Raw genomic sequence first — 21,468 nt, 5'->3', positions numbered from 1 at the left:
CTTTATTTATTTATTTTCTTTTTTCTTACCTCCTAAATTTTATTTATTATAAACAATTACAAATATATAGTACTTAAAACTAAGGATTATATATACAGATAGTTACATTTTATCTTCTTTTGCCTTGTGGCATTATAAGATGTGGAAGCTGGGTCCGCTGAAGGCGGTTTATACATTTGGGGCTCTATAGCCAGGGGCTAACAAGGAATGGGGAGGGGCCATTCTAAAGTGCATGAGTTCAGATGAGAATTGCTTTTATTGTTGAAAAAACTCTAAGGAAAGTTTCTTTATTTTTTCTTTTCCTCATAGTCCATAACTATTTACTCAATAATATGTTTTAATGTGATGATCTCATTTTCAATTTTTAATATGACAACCTGTATTTATTTAATTTATTTTTTTTTAGTCGATTTTAAATATCACTTAAATATAAGAATTTATTCAAAACTAAATAAAAAAATTTATTGTTATTTATAAAAACCGAATTAAAACAATTGTTCACTTTTTTTTTTCCATCATGCTATGATATTTGCAATATGTTACTATCAAAGTTTTTATCTTGGGATTTTGATTAACTTCAAACATTGCAATTTCAATTGTCGTTACTATCAATACATTTATAATATTTCTCCATTCAAGAGTCCTCAAAATAAGATATTGAATGGTTTAACTAAATATTGTTTTGAAGTCCTTTACCTATTTTCTTCAAAAAATGTTTTTTTTTGTTTTAGTCGACTATGCCATTGTTTTATTATGTCACCAATTTCAATCAGGAGCATCAAATTATTAATATTAAATTATGGATGTTTTACCATCTTATTGTTATTTATAGATAGTAAAAAGACCATACCATTTAACACAGATTTGAAACAAACCTTCCAACCTCAGAATAGTAATGGTATACTATTAAATTAGTTTCTCAATTAAAAGAACAATCCTTTTTCTGTTTAAAAGCGTTTGAAGGTTAGTGATAAATAATGTCAAATGTTGCTTCATTTTCTAGATTTGATTTCATAGAATTTCGGTTATTTTTATTGATGTGAAACGTCTTTAGGCATGATAGAGTAATTAAATTAGGTGATACATACAAATTATATTTTTTTGTCTATTCCCATTTTCATTATTAAGCCATATAAGTTCCTTAATATGTATAAACCATATTAATTTTATTATTTACATATTCACATATCAGATATCCCCTTTTTTTTTTTTTTTTTTTTTACATTATTAACATCATAACTTTTGTTTATGTTAACTTCATAAGTTTGTTTTCTGTTTTCTTATGTTTCCATTACCCCCTTCTCCTTCTCTATTCTCCCATACCCACATTATTAATTTTTTTCACCATATATATTATTATAATTACCTATATATTTACGTTTTATTTCCCACTTCTTTCATTACTTTATTTTTATCTTTATTGATTCTGTACAGTTATTTACTTTAATCTTTCTATATATCCTTTATTCACTGGTCGTTATCTTGTTTTTTGTTCTTAGCCCTAATGAAAGCTAGAAATAATGGCTGAAATGTTGACACTAATAAATAATTTTTTTTAAACTTATTTGTGTTATTCTCTGCACCCCCAACCATCTTCTCCTCATGTATTATAACTTTTGTGTTATGTCGAAACAATATTTTTTAATTCAACTCTTTAAATTCATTATATACATTCCATCTTATTCCTGCTGGTTTTTATCCATTTTAGTTATTACTTAATATTTTTAGTTATTAAAATAATTTCAATTGTGTGACAAGTGAAATATGGAAAAAGACCAATACAGAAAGAGAAAGAGGCTTTAGAGAATAATTAGAAAAATTTCAATTCTTATTTCAATAAGAAAAATTGAAGCTAGAACTGAATACTGACAAAGGTCAGTCTGAAATTAGGCAATACCATCGGTGCTATATTCTCTCATTATCCAGAAAATTTACATTCTAAATGATTTGTATTATTCTCTAGCTACTATTAACCCATAATTTATTTCTTGGAGTATGAGTTATTGGAAATTAATGAATAAATAAGAGATTTTCATTTATTTATGAAAGATTTACCTTGATAAAATTCATATAATAAAATCATCTACGAATGCTATAACCTAAGAAATTTCACTTCTAACAGGCAATGGTCTTTATATCAGGTTTAGCATAACTAGTTTATTTTTAATATTTTTATTTTACCAGATAATGCTTCAGGACAGTGGAGTTTTTGAAATGATGACAATAGCTCAAGACCTGGGAGTTGAGGAATTAAAAGTAACTTGTGAAGACCATGTTACTTCTACTTTATCTGTATTGAATGCATGTACTTTCTTGGCTGCCGCTTTGGAAATACAAGACAGAGCTTCAGGTAAGAATGTGTTTTTTATATTATTACAAATTTTTTTTTCTTTTTACCCTTTATTACCTTGTATTCAGGCCAAAATCGGCTTTCAATTATCCTAAAACATCTATAGTACTTTTGTGGCCTATTTTTTTCTAAAACAATGTTGAAACTGATACTTATTTCGCAATACAAAAAAAAAAAGAAGTATTGTTACTGTGTTTTCTATAATTTATGTAATATGTGATTTTGTTCTTTGTGATCAATGAACTAATTCTATTTTCATTTATTATTTGCATTCCATGAATTTGCTATTAAAGTGCAAGACAGGTCATTTTCTTTAATTAGACTTTTTTGTTTCCAAAAATTAATGTTATTGTTTTAGTTTTCTTATACTTGTTTGATCTTTTTTTTAAACTATCAGGGCTATATGCCTATCATCTGTAACTCTGAAATTAGTTTACCACTTATTTACCCCATTATGCTAGAAAGAAGATTAAGAAGAATAGTGGAATATGAGCTTCTGGAAGAACTAGCACCATTCAGGCCGGCAAAGATGGGACAATATTTTCACACTTCGCTATATAATGGATAAGTTATACAAATTATTATTGAAAAGGACAAGAAGATTCACCTCACTTTCCTAGACCTCTTGGGGGCATTTGACAATGTGCCAAGGGCAGAACTTAAGAAGGCATTAGAAGATAAAGAAGTTCTCTTTAACCTGATTCAGGCAATCTTCAGCCTATATCAAAAAGTATATGGGATAGTTATAACCAATGGCAAAAAATCAGACAAACTTGAATAAGGAATAGGAGTATAGCAAGCCTTGGCCCATTATTGTTTGTAATCTACATGGACAGAATAATACGGGAAGCTAAACTAAGAAGTCCGTAATTGAAAGCAGGAAATTGAAAAGTGCATCCCATGTGTATCTAGAATTTAGTATTTGCCAATGAAGTTCTCATAATTGCAGGAATCAGAGGAGCCTTTCAAGAAGCAGTATAAGCAAGGGATAAAGCTCTGAGAAGAAAAGGAATGCCTATCAGCCTGACCAAACCTATGGTGGTATCTAAGAATGGTCCTAGGCAACAAGGAACTGTAAATTGTAAAGGCTTGAATCTGGAACAGATTGATAAGTGTACCATTATCTTGGATTCATAATTACAAATGATAGCAGGTTGGATTCCGAAATAAACCAGGGCATAAGCAAAGCAACAAGTGTACCACCAACTCCATAACATTATAATCAGCAAACTGGAATTGGAGTTTAAACAAACATGACAGTATATAAACATTTGTCTATATATAAGTCTATATACCTACACTGATCTATGCAGCTGAAAGTTTTCTGAGTATTAAAAAATTTGAAAACCAAATACAAGCTACAGAAATGAAGTTCCTGAGGAAAGCTCTCAGTAAAACTAGATTCGGCCAGTTGAAAAATAAAAGAAGAAACAGGACAGAAACTGCTAACAGAAAATATACATAACAGAGAATTAACTTGGTTCAGTCATGTGCAAAGAATTCCAATCAATAGATTCCTAAAACTTATATGGGAAGCAAAAACTGAGGGAAAACGTCCACGGGAATGACCGAGGAATAAGTGGGAGGACCTCATAACAGAAGTGTCGTAGGCGAAGTGAAGAAGCTGGCCATGGATAAAGAAGATTTTAAGAAATATTGTAAGTCATATTGGTTGGTTAAAGAAGGAGATACCATTGTTTGTTTTCCTTTTCTCTGACCATGAAATGACCTCTGTACTCATTCAAAAAATTGTTAGTTCAATACAGGGATTTCTTTCTAAATTTGTTCTTGAAAAATTGATGAGTACATTTTGTCAGAAGGTTGGTGTAATTTTTTGCTGGCTTTCTTTTTAGCAAAGCTTCTTAAAATAAGAGGTTTAAATCCTTGACATTTGTTCAAAATTATTTCTTTTGGAACATATTTTAACAAGTAAGTAAATTTTAAATATTTACAGGTCTGCTTTATAAGTTTGAATCAGATCTGATTGTAAATAAAAGCCTTAAATATCTAATTAGTTCAGGTAAATGAAGTAACATAAAAATACTGGTTTTTGCATCTTTTGACAAATAACTTATATTGAATAGTATATTGCGTTTTGAGTGTATTAGATACTATCAAGCAAGCTTTTTTGAAAGGATTTACATATCTGTTTTATATTTATATTTGGTTTCTAAGTAGAAAATAGATTTAAATGTTAAAAGGAATAATTGAAAAAAATTGTTAATATAATTTTACTTGGTTCTGAGGCAGATAGAAACTAAAATAAGTAATTGAATAAAATTAAAGAAAGAAAAGGAAATTTTGATTCAGATCAAAGTTTGGGAAACCATTGTATAAGCTCTCAGGAACCTTTCTTTCCTGTGTCATCAGAAAAAGAAATTCCATTTTTTAATATAGATGTGAAAGATATTTCACTGTGGATTAACATTGTTATTAAATAAGGTTTGAAATTCTTTCTTCAAATTTAATAAATATTCACCCTATAGGTACAATTAAATTCAGTTTATATCCTAAATTTATATTTTCAAAATCATTTTCCTTTTTATTTAGATTTAAAATGCAAAGTTTGTCATTCCCTTAACTAATTAGAAATTCATTGAATAAATATTGTTTAAATGTTTCCATTAATTCTGCTAGAAAGAATTTTAGTTTTTTTGTAGGTGCCCCTCTTTCTTTTATTTTATATCGGCCATATAGAGCAACTGGTTGAAAGCATTTTAAATGTATTCTGTTCATAAATAATTATTAAAATATTTTTTTACTATCTTTATTTATTTTTTAGTAGTTTTAACATAGAAACACTAAATAACACGTTGGAGTGATTTGCTTTTGTCTGCTGTTGTAATGGCAACACTGCTCGCCGCCATATTTAACCGGTTCTAAAACCTTACCTTATCGCTTGTGTTTCTCTAGTGAAGCTTGTTTTGAGTTTGTGCTGTGAAAAGTCACTAAAATGTCGTATAAAGGACCTCAAAAAGTTCAAAAGGTAATGGTTCAACCCATTAACCTTATATTCAGGTATCTACAAAACAGATCAAGAGTACAAGTATGGCTGTATGAAAACATTAATCTGAGGATTGAAGGGCACATTGTAGGTTTCGACGAGTATATGAATCTTGTTTTAGATGACGCTGAAGAATTCAATCTTAAGACGAACAACAGGAGGCCTTTAGGCAGAATAATGATGAAAGGAGACAATATAACCTTAATTCAAAATGTTAACCCTCAGAATATGGAAACTTAAAAACATATTATTTATTTTGTGTTCTCAAAAGTGATTTATTATTAATGTTGTGAAAACATCCAACAACTTGTTTTCAAAATGACAGTTATTTCGTCTTCTTCTAAATGAGGAGAGAGATTTTCATTTGTTAATTATGTTCTTACAGATATTATATTCTATTTATTAACTGTGAAAATTGGTTTTTGATTTAGTCTCATCTAATTTTTTTATTTTATATTTCTTACTAGATTGGTATCTTGTTAGTTATCTTTCCCAAAACCTTAAGTACTATGTATTATTATTTAATTCACCACCTATATAAATGCTAATGGTCCTTTTTATTAAAGATAAGACAAAATAAATAACTTTAAATATGAATGTGAAATTCTAACATATTTATTTTTGTAAGATTATTCCATTGAAAATTTATATGTTAAACAAGTGTATTGATATTAAAACACAAAGCTGTGTTTTAAAGTAATATTTTGTGATTATTTAATTACAGACTAGAATTTATTCCCAAGTTGGATTGATTCTAAGTACACATTGCTTTCTAAATTTTATTTACTTAAAAGTCAGTATATGAATTTTAGTTTTAATCTTAATATCTGTTTGTCTTGATGATTTTGAAGCGTAAGCCAACCATAAACTACATCCAACATTTTTATCTTCTACTGTTAAAAAGAAGACATTTTAGCATTAACTTTACTTTGATCATTGTGACCATGGATATTATTAATAAGATGTAATGTTGCATATAACATATATTATGCACCTCGTATTGTTGTAGATATGAGGAGATTTTGTATTGAAAAAATCTATTGAATTGTATCATATTACAGTCTTGAGATTTTGTTTCATTCATTAAAATAAATCTTTTTTTTTTTTTTACTTGTGATTTTATTCAAAGTATATTTTTCCAAATTTTAAATTTTCCTTATAATGAATTGTTTGGGTTTGTTTAAAGTATTCAAAGCTCACTGTGATTGTAATTTCTAATGATAATTTATTTTAATTCAGTCAGGTGAAGTATAAATAAATCTGGTGCAGTGTGTCCTGCAAGTTTCACTTACCATTCTCATCCACCTCTCACTTATAAATCTCTTGATTCATCCAGGAAAAATCAATTTCTATAAAGGTTAGCAAAAGTAGAAACTGATTATTATAACAACCATGAAAACATGAAAAATTGTTAATAAATTAATTTTATTCATGTTTTTCGTCACTTTCTATTGCCTCCTTTGATTTAATATATTATTTTTTATATAATCTGGCCTTCTAATGGTCATCTATATTTCTACTCTTCCCATAAAGTCTCTTTTTGAACCTGGACTAATATTGTCTTTTACATTATAAAGCTATTTTGATTATTCGGCACTTGAGCCTCATGAGATGATTTCAATGAAAATAAAACCTAGCCACTAATATCAGATCATTTAATTTTACTTTGATATAACGGTGAAGGCACTTCCAGTTGATAAGCCACTTGGAACCCCCTTCAAATGATTTTAACAAAGACAAATTTTTTTTATTAAAAAAAAATTTGGTTTTTAGTTATTGCTTGCTATCTAACAAAAACTGTTACTTGCTAAAATTAAATCTGTTCCACTACAGATGAATGTAATCTATGAAGGGTAGTGATGCAATAGTTTGTAAGAAAGTATCATTACTAGACCAATGGTTGTGTAAAGAGGTGATTTGGTCAGAATCACATTCGACCGCTAGAATTAACGGCACCCACTTTATGAGGTTGGGTGCACCCCGGAGGGCTCATACATCATGGGCCCTTTGTTGAACCGGCACTAAAGAACTGTTCCATTAAAAAAAGGTCTAAGATATTCTAAAATGTTCAAGAAATGGGATGATAGAAGATAAAAAAAGCAAAAATAAATGTTGCATATCTTTCTGTAAAACTAACCATGTCTTTTCTTGAACATTAAGCTTACTCTGAATCACTTATAAGGTCATATCCAACCTTTCATTGGGTGCAACATTCAAATACCAAATGCCTGTCAGATCAAATGAGCCCAATGAAAAATTAAAAATTGTATTTAAAATGGCAATATAAAAGTTTGTATTTATTGATAAAAGTAAACATACCTAAAGTATGTAAGACATACATTACTAGAGAATGAATCTTTTAAAAAACATTTAGCAGTCCTTCAACATTGTTACCAGCAAAATAATTTTGTGGTTTTTCTTTTTGGATATTAACTTCATCATGGTGCCGTTCAAGTTCTGCTATGTGGACCAGTTGTATTTGATGAACACAGCTTTGAAGTTCCTTCTTTCATCCACTTCCTCAATTATTTGTTTGTTTATTTTAGGACAAACATCACCATCCATTTCTCTTTTATGCTGAAACCTTAAAATTTTGAATCCAGATCCGAGCAAGTGCATCATCTAAACAGCACAACTTTGGCCTACCTTTTCTTTGCATTGCATGTATCAAGAATGTTTCAAGGGCTATATGCTGTAATATGCCCAGCCCAACATAACCTCCCTAACTTTATATTACAATGTCCAATCTTCTAAGAGGACCTTCTCTGTTTCTTCTCCCTGTTTTGCTATTGAGAGTGAGAACATAATTGAATCAATGAGGATTTTATACTTTACTTCTCATTGAATATTTTTTCCGAAGTTCATTAGAGTGCCAAGATATGCAAAGTGTGTGACTCACCAAAATTATACCTCATTTTCTATTTCTGCTCTTGGTACCAAAGTAATTAGTATTTTGCTAACCAATTTTCTGTCCTGTTTACTCTAATTTTATAAAGGTCTCATCTTCTGCATCACAGTACATCTTCAGGAAAGCGTTAGCATAAATTGTTTGTTTACAGATCTATTTTTGGTGAATTTTTTCTTAGAAATAATTTATTGAATCATAATGGTAATGGTAAAGTGAGTTTAAATCCAAGTTTTCATCCGTCACCTTCATGGCTTTATAATAAACTATTAATGTTTTATTTGGTGTTCAGGATTTTTCATCTTCAAATCATCAAACATTTTGTTCGGCTGATATCAAATATGTTACTCTGTGCAAATTCTTGCAGAATATTACTGAAATCATAATATTTATTTTCCTTGTTTTTTAGGTGGAAAAGGAACAAAATCATTTGTTGAACGATGCGTCACTTATATAGGAGAAAATGCTATGGACTGTGTCAAAACTAACTCTTTTCTCAATCTTCCCAAAGATGCTCTTGTCAAGCTAATATCTTCTGATTGTGTTGGTATTCATTAATTTTATAGACAGTCATAATTTTTATTTTTGTATTTGATCCTTCTGTTATTTGAAACTTTTTTTAAAAAATTTCATATTTCACTAAATGAGGTTATTTAATCCCTCCCTAAAAAAACATATAATATGTGATTACAATTATTTCATATTTGTAGCATCATAGAAAAAAATAAGAAGCCTGTGAGAAGCATGACAATTTTTTTTTAATTGCTTACAAATAATAAAACTAAACTATGAACTTGATCCAGTATTACTAGTTTTACACCAATCAATAAAATCAACTAATTTTCAACCATTCATAAACAAATTTAATGGTATAAAATTTTAATACAACCTTAGAAAAGGAAGAATTATACCTTCCTGGCATTATGTTTTGAATCATCCACTATCCATTCTAATCTTAAGCTATTACTATCTATAATTTTAGGTCGCATTGGAGGAAGAAGATGTGTGGCGATGCGTTTTGTCTTGGGCTAAGCACCAAGCAGGTGTTACTCAACCTACAGCACATTGGACTGAGGAAGAAAGAGCTAGGGTTTGTCAACATCTTCACGGGGTTATCAATCATGTTAGGCTTCTATTAATAGGTACGATATTTATATTGAATCTTTGAAATTATAAAATCTTTATCTTAGAATTATTTTTTATTGTGTTAGTTCTAAACTATTTTATAAAAGTAAGGTCTACTGGTTTTGTTACTACCATGATAATTGATGAATGGAAACCTGCATGTACATTGTTTACATATTTTTCCACCTCTGCTTTGTTCAATGAACAAATCATTTATCTTTATTAGAATTCTGCTTTAAAAGAGTATTTAAAATATACAATGTATAAAATAAATTATTTGTATTGTATGATAGAAATAATGGAAAGGTTAATTCCTTCTATATTTTATTAAATAAATAATTTAATACAAAAAATTGAGTTGATTAATTAATTAAATTAATAATTAAAAAAGAGCTGATTAATTAATAGACAGTATTAAGGTTTGGACTTAGCCTAAGTTGGCAGGAGCAAGTTCTGTGCCCAGTGTATTTCAAGAGTATAGACCTGAAGTATTTTGTAACTTTTTATTTTAGGCATACTATTTTATATCAATTTGACTTTTTTACAATACACGAATAAATTAGTTCAGAAGTATAAGAAAGTGTCTCCCTGTAAAGGCAATATGTTCGCCATCTATAATTTGATCTTTTCCTGGAATAATATAAAATTGTATTTCATTGATGTTGAAATGTTAGGGTAATACATAATTTTTTACATAATAAAACATATTTGTAGTCAGATGTAATTTTTTTTTTTTTTTTAAAGAAGAACCTCCTTATAGCAAAGTTTGTATATACAGAAAAATAGCATAAAATAAAAATAATACCACAATAGTTTTTTTAACTAGATTTCTCTTAAGTTGGAATGATCGCTTAAAGATATACTTGGTTAGTTATTATGAATAGTTGTTTATTCTCAATAATTAATAGTTATAAGTCATGTTGGAATAGTTTATAATCTATAACTGTTCTCTATTGTTCACTGCGGTTTGTCTGTATTTTTGTTAAATTTTTTTTTTAGATAGCCAAGTATTTGCAGAAGAAGTGGAACCTACAGGTGCTGTTCCCATGGAGCTTTCTCTTGAGAGATATCGGTATGCAGCACTTCCTAACAAGTTCAGAGAAAGTTTAGAAGATAAACGATTACAACCCAGGTTGTCTCTTAAACTATTTCCAGGCTCACATATTCTTGTCCAGGTAAGGGTCTTAGATCAGTTATTATATGTTCATTGATATTTTTAATTGTATTTCTGGGTTAATAATTAGTCACTTCGAGACTTTTACTCTTTTCTTAGCCTCACAAAATTCGACAAATTAAAATTTTCTGCACATAAAGGAATATTATGGTTAGTTACTTCATTTATTACTTAGAAGTAAGGTTTAACTTCACAAATTTGAACTTTTTATGTTAGGTAATAGGTTCATAACCTTGGTAATGATACTTAGGTAGTTAAAGGTCTTAAGTTTATGAAGTCATTAAAATAAAAATACTGATAGATCCAAGAAACAAGCAGAGTATTCTTCAAAAGTATACACTCCCATTACTCTTTCTGGAGCATTTGTAAATTATTATGATTATTTTGCATAAATTAATAGTAATTTAATTTACCTAGTATTACCATCCATTTCTATTCCAGGATAAGATGGGTTATCAGCGAGTGCTTAATTCCTGGTATGGACATTCCAAGCAAGTTTGGCGGCTGGTCTATAGAGCATCAACTCATGGTTACTCAGCTGACAGCTTTCATAGACATTGTGACAACGTAGCTCCAACCTATGTTATTGTTTTAGTAAGTATGAAGTGGTAATGTCATAAATTATTAAAACTCTTGACATAATAATATTTTTTATAAAAGTTATTTTATTCCAGATATATTAAGTTCACTATCTAATACATATTTGGTTAAAAGAATTTTGATTGTCAGACATAGTTTAAATGTATTATAATCTTAATTCATTCAATCAAAATATTTTTAAATATTTGTTCTAATTGTAGGGAAGCTGTGGTGAAATTTGTGGTGGATTTTCTGATGTGCCATGGGGGAAGACAAATGCAAAAGGGCATTATGTCCAGTCTGACCGTGCGTTTCTCTTCACTCTGGCTAATAATAAGGATATCCCTCCAACAAAGTTTGATATTGTCAAAAAACCATTTGCTATATGTTATCATCCAGAGTAAGTTATTTTCTTTTAATGAACATATATATTATGAATTCATATATATTATTTCCTTATTAGTATTCTCTTTAATCATATATACGTATTTAATTTTTTTTAAACAATACCTAAAAAATTCTAAACAGCTCATATGTACTGACTACTTCATTATTTACTTGACAAACAAACATAAACTATTTACCTTTTACTATTTTTTTACTTTTATTTTCCTATATATGGAATATATAGAAAGGGAAAGTATTGTGTAATGAATATAAATTTTATTTCTTTAATTGGGTAAGATTGGGTGGTTTCGGCTTTTATTGTTCAAAGCAAATGTTTCTACTTTTCTTTTTGTTATTCATAAAATTCTTTAATAATCTCTATTGATACTGTTTATTTTTTATATGAGAACTGTTTATATTTTTTTTTCAAATAACTTTAGAGGAAGAATTTTTAAAAATTTCTTGTTTAAGCTTAAGCACTCTTCGATTTAATTAATCATTGATATTCTGAGTTTAATCAAAATTGTCAAAGCCGTTTTTGAGAAATTCAAAAAAATATGAATAATTGACTCTACAAAGTGGCACTTCTGGTCAGTCGATTTTTTTTTCCAAAAGTTGCTTATACCTGTCTAAAATATGTGATTTCATTTTTGCATAACTTTTCACTATGAGATAGGCTGTTCACACAGTCCATTTTGTGAGACCAGATTATTTGGACCCAGGGGACCTTAAAATGTGTACACTGACCCCCGGCTGGTCCAAGGCATCCTGTTATAAACTCTTTATTTTTATTATCATTATGTTACTTTATTTTTTCCCCCTTTCTTTTCTTTCTTTTGCTGTAATTAGTTTTTCAACACAAGTAAATTTTTTTTACTAATTATATAAATATTATTTGTTATTTTTCTCTGGACTATATTTTTTTTATCATTGATTTTTATTATTTTCAATTTTAATAGTTCATAATTACAACATTGCAAATACAAAAATCTCTTCTCTCTCTCTATCAACTGTCAAAAAATAACTGACAAACTTTTCAAAAAATCACATAAGGCTAGCCAGGACTGATCAGGTAATAAAGAAATTTAAAAAAAAAAAAAAAAAAAAAAGGAGATTCTAAGTATAGAAACTAATTTTAAGGATTTTTTTATGTTGCATGTTGTATTTATTTATGAATATCTATGATCAAGGTATTTATTGCATTGAGTATAGTTTTTCATATTTTTTGTTGTAGATGTGGCCCAATATTTGGTGCTGGAGCTGATCTTTTTATTTCTAGCCATTGCAATAACAACATGGATTCATATTCAAACCTACCACATTCTTATGATGGTGATAATGCTTCTTCCAGTATCCTAATGGGAGATTACAATTTTTCTGTTCTCGACTACGAAGTTTTCACACCTGTTGGTGGTAAATGACTATATGGCCTATCTTCTAAGCATAAAAAAGTTCCATAACATTTGAATTCCTATCGCTAGTACAAATGTCTTATAAATAATACGAAACTATATAATTACTTATGTATATTTTCTTAAGTTGCCAATTAATAGTGGATGAATATAGCTTTACATCAGTATTCCATAGCATTGGGCTGCTCTAATAGAGCCATACCCGGTCTGTAAATATACTATGCTATCATTAGTTGATTTAATTTTAGACTTAGTAATGTATTTCATATCAGTCATTTATAGCATAGAAATCAAATCGCCATAAAATCAAACTAATACTTTTTTGTATTTTATAAATTACCATTTACGATGTAAATCAAAACATAAGCCATTATAATATTTAAGAAAATTTGTGTAATTATTAACTTTTATTAATCATATATTTTTCATTATATTTAGATTTGCGTTTAATAAAGTAGTTCATAATTGTGAGTTCTTCAAATGGTGCTAATACCATAAATCAACAGTAGCTCGATCAATAAGAAATTTATTTTTTATTATTGTTTTCATTCCCTTATTATGTTGACCAAATGATTATTTTTTTTCTTTAAATCATGAATTCAAAACATTTGAGAATTAGATATACAGAATTAAAAAATATATAACATATTACATTTAAAGTGTCTACCAAATTAAGTATATTCATTTAACTGGAAGATTATTGATTGACCGTGTGTATAGATGAATGGAATATGGTCTGGGTGCGGTAAAAAAAAACTCAAATAGTAGATAATTATACTATTTTATTGACCCAACATTTCGCCCCATGTTTTTTAGCCCTGACGAAGCCCTGCAACGTGGGGCGAAACGTTAACTCAATAAAATAGTATAATTATCTACTATTTGAGTTTTTTTTTACCGCACCCGGACCATATTCCATTCATATATTCATTTAACATTGTATAGCTCATTCAATGTTTTTTAATGTCAAATTTAATGGTTTATCAATGCTAATTAGTATTAGGTGCTGTTATTATACATCTTATTTGTTCATTTTTATTTATGATACATTTTTTATTATTTTTAAGTAGTAATAATTTAAAATAGATACATAATTTACCATTACTATGTTAACCATCAGACATTTAAGTTCCTGGTAATCATGCATTGTAGCTAAAAAATTATGTATTTCAACAATAACCAGTTTGTTTCAATTATTTTATCATTATTCTAGTAGAATATCATCGTTTTCGAAGCAAGTATAACTCAAAATCTATAATTATTTGAAAAGAGGTTCTAAATTTCTAAAAAAATTCATTTTTTTCCAAAGACTTGCACTTCATAACCTTAATTATACATTCTTCCTTTATCATACAAAAATCTGAGTCAAACCTTTTTACTTTGAATTATAATGGCTCACTTCTAGGATTAGTGCTTAACATTGGAAATAGTATAGTGTTATATTTAGATTTGATGAACTAAGTTTCAGTTTACCTAATCTGAATTGTACTATTCCTCAACAAAATACACTATGTTGGAAAAAATAATTCTTGCTAGTGCTCTATATTGATGCCTAGTTCATAGCTCTCTTAGCCTAAATGTGAGTTATGTACATTTTTAGAATATTTTGTTTATTTATTTATTTTTTTTTTTTTTTTTATGAAATTCCAATTGACAAGTAAAATAAAAACTTATCTTTTAAATCATAGCTCTTCTTTCGAACTGGTGTTATTTATTTATTGATTATTTTGTTAAAATTTTATAATGTAATAAATCCATTAGGATAGCCACTCCCTCTCTCATCCACCCAAAAAACTGTTGAGGGTGAGAGACAGGTATTCTAGCTTGAAAAAAAATTCATCACAATTTTTATTAATATTTTTTAAATCATGATTCTCAAAAATGAATATTATTACCATTGAGCTCATAAATAAAAAAAATACCTTTATAAATAATAAAAATTTATACGATACTGAAATGTTTTCACAATAATAATTAAAAGTTAGTATTATTGCTACAATAATAAATAAGTTATACAATAAATTTTATAAAACATTCTGTATACAAAGTAAAAAGAATGTGATGGAAAAATAAATCTTTATTTTAAACATCATCCCTAGATGTTTCTTTCCATGATTTAACCTAACTTATTTTTAACTTTGATGACAACAAATCTCAAAATAGTCGCTGACATATATTGGTATATTTATATTATTTTCCAATTTATTATTCCTATAGATTAATCCTATAAAAGGTCAAACAGATAAAAAAAAATGTGTAATTTTGTGTTTGTTTTATCCACTCATAACAAAATGGTTGATGATTGCAGAGTTGGAGGACTTTGAAAATGTTTTGGCTTTCAATAAAGTATTTTTTGTGAAGACACATTTTATTCCTTTGGAATAATAGTAATATAATTAGGAATTTTAGGATTCGTAAGTGGTAAATCTATTCTGCTAACTAGGTTGTGGTTGCTAAGAGGATGTTTAACATATATATTGAGCAAATAATTTATAACTTAGTGTATTCAAACATCGGAGATTTCATATACTTAGCAATTAATGAACTGGTAAATGTATTTCATTCCAAAAATCAATTATGTCTTTGTAATCTGAATATTTTTTCATATTAAGACCTGAATTGGTTATTTCTAAATAGTTTGCATCCTTGCCAAATTGATCCCATTGAAGGACATCTGTACCTGGGACTCTGAAAAATACAAAGTTATAATCAGTATAAATAGAGTTAAAGCATGACTAACATCATTAATGTGATCAGATTTTCATTTGTAATTCAATTTATTCAATAATTTTTTAAGTAATTCAGGTTTTTTCTCTAAAAATGGCCAAGAGTTATTAGAATTTACATGTTTATCAATATAAATTTATGTACGATATGACGTATGTCATATATTCTATTGTTATACCTACTAAATGCAAATAAATAACTCCATTTAATGTTGCTTTTAATAATTTTCAATGAAAGTTTTTTTTTTTCTGTTCTCAGGTACCATTTTATTTCAAAAGCAATGTTTGTCTTTTTTTCATTGCTTAGTAGATAAAAATTTCTGTTACTCACAATATTTAGATAGAGATGTTTGTTTTACAGTTACTTACTGATGCTTAGCAAAGTTGACCCACATCTTGATTAAATTTTGTGAAAGTTTAATATCCTTCGGGCTTGGCCAACCTTGTGGTTCAAAATAGTTGCTGAGATCAAAAAAGTAAGGGGCGTCATTACCATGGCATGCTCCTGCAACACCAAATAATAAAGAAGATTTTATCCAATATCACTAATTACTCCAATCTGAGAATTGTCTTCAAAATTTCTGTTTGGGTTTATACATACATGAATGATAAGTAAATTACTAATTATGAATGATAACTTTTATAGTTAATGATTTCTACATCTTTAAACAGTGGTTCCCAACTGGTTGTTCTTGGCCCATAGGTAGGCCACGAGAGTCTTTGTGGCACGCCACAGGAAGTGTTCGGTAGCTTATATTTTGTGAGGAATTATTGATAAAACTGCTTTATTTTTACTAGAACTGATGCTTTAGTGTTAGCTGAAAGGTTTTATCTGGTAAATATATTATGAAAGTTCCTCAGAATGCACTTTTAAGCTATTTAATTATCAAATATTTTCCAGGGGCAACCCTTTGGCCTAAGTCAGGAGTAGGGTGAGACACGGATGGTTCAAAATCTGGCTTAGTGGGCTGCAGACTTCTGTAAGTTGGAAACCACCATCTTAAAATGACTGGAAAAGAGATGAGGTAGCTCTGTGGGTTTCGTACTGGGTTCAGAAATAATTAGATAATACTTCAAACTGATAATGTGGTTTCAGGTATTTGAATAAATTGTTCGAAAATCATACCATCCATATTTAATGATTTATTTGAGGCTTGTTCCCACAAGGTTGGTCCTCCAGTATAAGAAAATTTATAAAAATACTTTGGTCCTGCATGTCTATCCATTGCCATAAAAGATGGATAAAGCCAAAATAATTCAGTGAAGAACTGTAACATATTATAAGTAACTATTAATTTATACATAACTATATTGTAGACCATGGAGGCAGTCATATCTACAAGCTAGATGAAAATGTGTCATTAATATTTTTAAAAAGACATATCCTTTCTTACCTTCTCGTAACCAGAGAGTAAACAGAAGAAGTCTCTCAAATGAAAAAATCTTCTTGTAATTTGATAAGTTGCTCTAAAAGCATGAGGTAAGCGTAGAGCCTTGGCAAGCACAATATTCCCTCCTAAATAAAAAGCTAATTTCTGTGATGTTGTTGCAAAATCTTTTATATCTGAAACATGAAATTTGTCTTATATACCCAAATTAATTTTTTTAATGGGGTTCAAAATGTTTTTTCCGTAATTGTTTAAATTTACAAAATACATTTTGAATTTTGGAATATTGATATTTTTTAGGGAGAGGGGGAAGGGTAAGGAGGGTAGGATTATAAAATGAGCAAAATAATACTTTAAAGAAAATATTATAATGCAATTAAAAAAATATTTATAAAAATTTCATAGTGAACAAAGGAAGGAGTTTGTTATAAACTAGAAATTTATTTATCTATTTGAAAGTCCACACTGGCGTCACTAGTATATTATATTTTAATTTTTTTTAAAAGTGAAGTTTTTATTCGAATTATTTTTTTTCATTTTGATGGTTCAGTGGTTTGCCGATGTGTTATTAAATTTATTTCGTACCCCAACTTGTTTTGTCATTTTTAGTTTTAATTTTTTATATATACGATTTCATGTACATTATTATAATTAGCATTAAATGAAACTAATCTAATAACATTAACTTAAAAGAATTGGAATATGGAACAATTGATGTTTATTGACGTACGTAGGATATTTTACACATACATTCAGTAAAGAGTTGTCCTTCGTTTGCCATAACACCTGCGATCCAAGGGAAATCTGAATGGGTTGATGGCCATTGTGTAATTACAGCAGTTTCTGAAATGTTCTCAATAACAGGGCCCGGGAAATTGGATAAATGCTGAAAATTAAATTTCTGATGAGGCAGAAACAATGATAAGTAAATAAATACATAAACTGATTTTAGATATATTAATGGCTTAATTTACAGTGGTTCTGAGTACATTTCCGCTAACTTTACAAACAATACAATTAACGATTCTCTGTTTTAGAATTTAATCTAAAATTTAAAATCTTTTCAATTAATTTTCCTAAAAGAATCTTTTACTTAGCGCCACTGTGGAGTAAGCCATCAGTACTATCCTAATAAAAGTTATTTCCAGAAAAAACTTATTAAATTTATGAGCAAAGACCATCAGTGCTTTAACTATAATACATATCATGGAATAAGGCAGCTGCCATGTTGCTGCACTTAAGCCCAACATAGCTATGGCCTGACTAGTACAGCCTTTAAATTGTGAACCCTCGCATGTTGCCAGTTCTCACATTCCGCTCTGTTGCAGGTATGAGATATCAAAAACTAAATATCTCTGATTTTTTATCAATTAAAAAAAAAAGTTTTCTGATCTATTTCCTTAATCAATTCTGATTCTATTTCTAAATAGAAATATTTCCTTAATCAATTATTAACTGTATTTTATTTTTGACTGGTTTTGTCAAGTTAGTTTTATTTTCTACCCCATTTTTTATTTCATAAAATTATTAAATTTTTAAGTGTACCAGTTAAATATATTGTTATTATGGCGTCTGTTATTAATTAACCATAAGTAATATGGTTAAAATTGTTTCTCAATATTTCAGTTATCTTTATAATATAGGATTGATGTCTGCAAGATTTTTATATTATATAGTTGGATTATATTGTCTCAACATCTTCCTTATTAAGTATCTTTTATTTTTAAGTTAATATTTCAATCATAACATTTTGGGGCTCATCTGTAGGACCTCTACAATATAAATTACACTTCTTTTTATTTAGTATTTACAATGAAATAACTGATCAAGTAAAGGTTATTCTACAAGAAAGATATTTCCACTAATCTTAGGACATTATATTGGTTTGTTTGATTTAAAAATAGTTTAGGCATTAAAGTAATTGATTTTTAATAATAATCTTTATTTGTATTGGGATTGATCCCTTTAGAATAATATACAGGCGTAAAAATTAGGCTTTAGAGCCTTAGAGTAAAGATGAAATTACAAAACCTCATAAAACAAAATAAAACAATGAATTTGAAAAGATAGAAATAAACAACAATAATTAACAGAATATATTAAATAATTATGGAACAAATAAAATAAAACCACAATTCGTATCATAAAACATAGATGAATTCTGATAATAAATAAAAAGAAAAAAAAAATCAAATACAATTAAACTAAAAAATAATAAATGAAAGGATACAATTTCTGCTAATATTTACCATAACAAACAAAAATCTGAGACAGGAAATATATAAAGCTTTTTTGAAACTTTCAATTTTTATTCTTCCGGAATTGGGTGGGCAGAAGGTAGTCGAAGATATGGGATTTGAAGATTGGAAGGGTATTAGAACTACGAATAAAGGAGGGAATAGAATTTCATAGAAAAGAGGAACGGATGGGGAAAGATCTACCAAAGGCTGCGGTTCGATGTGCAGTTACATTAGAAGTTTGAAGGCCGTGAGCGGGTATTGCAGGAATGTACTGAGGATTTACATATTGAAGGATATCAGAGATGTACAATGGACGGCGGGATTGGATAACTTGGTAAAGGAAGGAAGCAAGAAAATATCTACGACGGAAGGAGGGGTAAATCCACTTTAACTCTTCATAAAATCGGGTGACAGAGGCATCCCTGGTGACCCCAAAGATGAATGAATTGTACAAAGCAATTATTTAACCATTTTAAGTTTGCTTCGAGATCCCCAGAGACACCCACATAAACCACACAGCAATAATCAAATTGGGGGAATATTAAGGGAGTAACCAGGAGCCTGTTTAAGCAATCTTTTTTTTTTTTTTTCTGCAAACTGTGAAACGAGACATAAAGAATTCCTAACCTTCCATCTGTTTCAACAGTAGACCTTCATTGGTTGCAATATTGCCAGGTCCATGCGCAATTTTTCATCTGTGAATGGTGAGTTAAGTTGTGGAATCAGAATTGACAACAGTTGAATTTTCCAGACCAGTCATATTTAGTAATGTCTACTATAGGTAGTATTATTATAATAAATCTTCTAAATATAAAATTTATGTATTTATAGTAAACAATTCAATATTTACCAGGACATCTATAGACCGAATAAAAACTTCAGTTGGCAAAGTCTGTAAACAGGACAAGACCTTCGAACTGTTTTGCATGTCACATCCATTTCGCTGTGCAAATTCAATGGCTGTTTGTCTTGCATCTCCTGGTACATGCAGTGACCAAATACTTCCACCAATGCCACTTTGTGAGATACATCCTTTGAGTAAAGCTAGACAGAAGAAAGTAAGGTATATTTCTACTACCAATATTAAAAATTAATCATTTAACTTGTCATGTTAATTATTATGGGCACTTGAAATGCCAGTCAGTGAAAAATAAAACAAACCATAGTCGTAAGTGCCCATATTACAGGAATGAAGTGAGGGTAAGAATTTAATGAACTAGACATAAAATAAGATTCTCTCATTTATTTTATAAATCCATTGGTCAAAAGTAAGGATTAACCTGGTTTATGAAGGCTTGGTATGCCCCAGAAGAGTTCCTCCATAGAATGAGACCATTACTGGCGGAAGTAGGGGAAGGGATATCATCGATAAGCTATTAAAAAAATATCAAATCAGGTTCTAATACAATGACCTAAAGCCTTCCCTCAAGATCCCTGTCATTTATGTAACAATAAAGGATTTTTCCAACTGACAGATATCTGTTGTGCAAGTATCAAGGAGAACATAAACCGGCTTGAAATTTGTAAATTGAGAAGCCTGGTTTACAAAGGAAAGATAATAAAATTAATAATAAGAAGTAATATCACAATATTGGGAAAGTATCTCAGTGCTTGTTTACATAATGATAATACCTAACGTGATAAGCAGAACCTTGCTATCAGTTCAACTGGGGGAATGAATAAATGAAACAATACTAATGATTAAATACAACAAACATCAGCTTTCATCATAGATAAGTAAAAAATATTAGATGTACAAGTTTATGAGTTAATTTAAGGCTGGTGTTATGAGGTTGTTAGGTACGAGAGTTCATTGTCTAGGAGTATTCACGTGTCAGTTACTTGTTTAGGATTTAAAATGTTTTGTTAATAGCAAAACACATATATATATTGTAATAATTTTAAAAAATTATATTTTTATTAAAAATAAAAAAAACTTTTTTTCAAATATAAAAGATAACTTTGGGTTCAAATTAAGAACACTAATATCAAATGGATAATAATTAATTTTATTATATAACAAGACTCTTAATCTCAGGGCGTGTTGTTACTAGACAATCAGAACAGGCATTTACAATAATTTCAATTAATTAAATTTAAATCTGTTTTACAAATATATTCTAATTTAGTTATAACAAAACTAACCAAGCTCTATATACTAACGATCTTCTTTTGTTG

The 21,468-nt window shown here is 28.7% G+C and overlaps 3 protein-coding genes across 4 annotated transcripts in view; 2 read left to right on the top strand and 1 right to left on the bottom strand.

Annotated features, from left to right (window-relative positions):
• The window catches only part of LOC106683949 (serine-enriched protein), a 109,679-nt gene extending 92,886 nt beyond the window's left edge, over positions 1 to 16,793 (top strand). For both annotated transcript variants that reach the window (XM_014425722.2, XM_014425721.2), the window contains 8 exons: positions 2,185 to 2,350; positions 8,669 to 8,802; positions 9,242 to 9,401; positions 10,384 to 10,559; positions 11,000 to 11,152; positions 11,359 to 11,537; positions 12,759 to 12,937; positions 16,564 to 16,793. In XM_014425722.2, the coding sequence (XP_014281208.1) occupies positions 2,185 to 2,350; positions 8,669 to 8,802; positions 9,242 to 9,401; positions 10,384 to 10,559; positions 11,000 to 11,152; positions 11,359 to 11,537; positions 12,759 to 12,937; positions 16,564 to 16,598 (1,182 nt within the window). In that variant the 3' untranslated portion in view covers positions 16,599 to 16,793. The remainder of the gene's footprint in view (positions 1 to 2,184; positions 2,351 to 8,668; positions 8,803 to 9,241; positions 9,402 to 10,383; positions 10,560 to 10,999; positions 11,153 to 11,358; positions 11,538 to 12,758; positions 12,938 to 16,563) is intronic.
• Positions 5,208 to 6,464, top strand: SmE (Small ribonucleoprotein particle protein SmE). The gene has a single exon (XM_014425725.3). The coding sequence runs from the start codon at positions 5,304 to 5,306 to the stop codon at positions 5,592 to 5,594; it is 291 nt and encodes a 96-aa protein (XP_014281211.1). The 5' UTR covers positions 5,208 to 5,303; the 3' UTR covers positions 5,595 to 6,464.
• Positions 15,423 to 21,468, bottom strand: part of LOC106683951 (carboxylic ester hydrolase) — a gene marked incomplete in the record, with an annotated part of 11,271 nt that continues 5,225 nt past the window's right edge. Inside the window, 6 exon segments of the mRNA XM_067049252.1 lie at positions 15,423 to 15,624; positions 16,032 to 16,167; positions 16,789 to 16,930; positions 17,057 to 17,226; positions 17,801 to 17,936; positions 20,141 to 20,334. Coding sequence (XP_066905353.1) covers positions 15,474 to 15,624; positions 16,032 to 16,167; positions 16,789 to 16,930; positions 17,057 to 17,226; positions 17,801 to 17,936; positions 20,141 to 20,334 — 929 coding nt within the window.

This window comes from Halyomorpha halys, unplaced genomic scaffold, assembly GCF_000696795.3.
Source record: "Halyomorpha halys isolate HHAL.00 unplaced genomic scaffold, Hhal_1.1 Scaffold531.1, whole genome shotgun sequence".
NCBI classification, from domain to species: domain Eukaryota; kingdom Metazoa; phylum Arthropoda; class Insecta; order Hemiptera; family Pentatomidae; genus Halyomorpha; species Halyomorpha halys.
This window is presented reverse-complemented; position numbering and strand designations above follow the sequence as displayed.

Bases quoted from the DNA above. Each gene is read 5' to 3' on its own strand.
- SmE (XM_014425725.3), top strand. From the start codon at position 5,304: ATGTCGTATAAAGGACCTCAAAAAGTTCAAAAGGTAATGGTTCAACCC.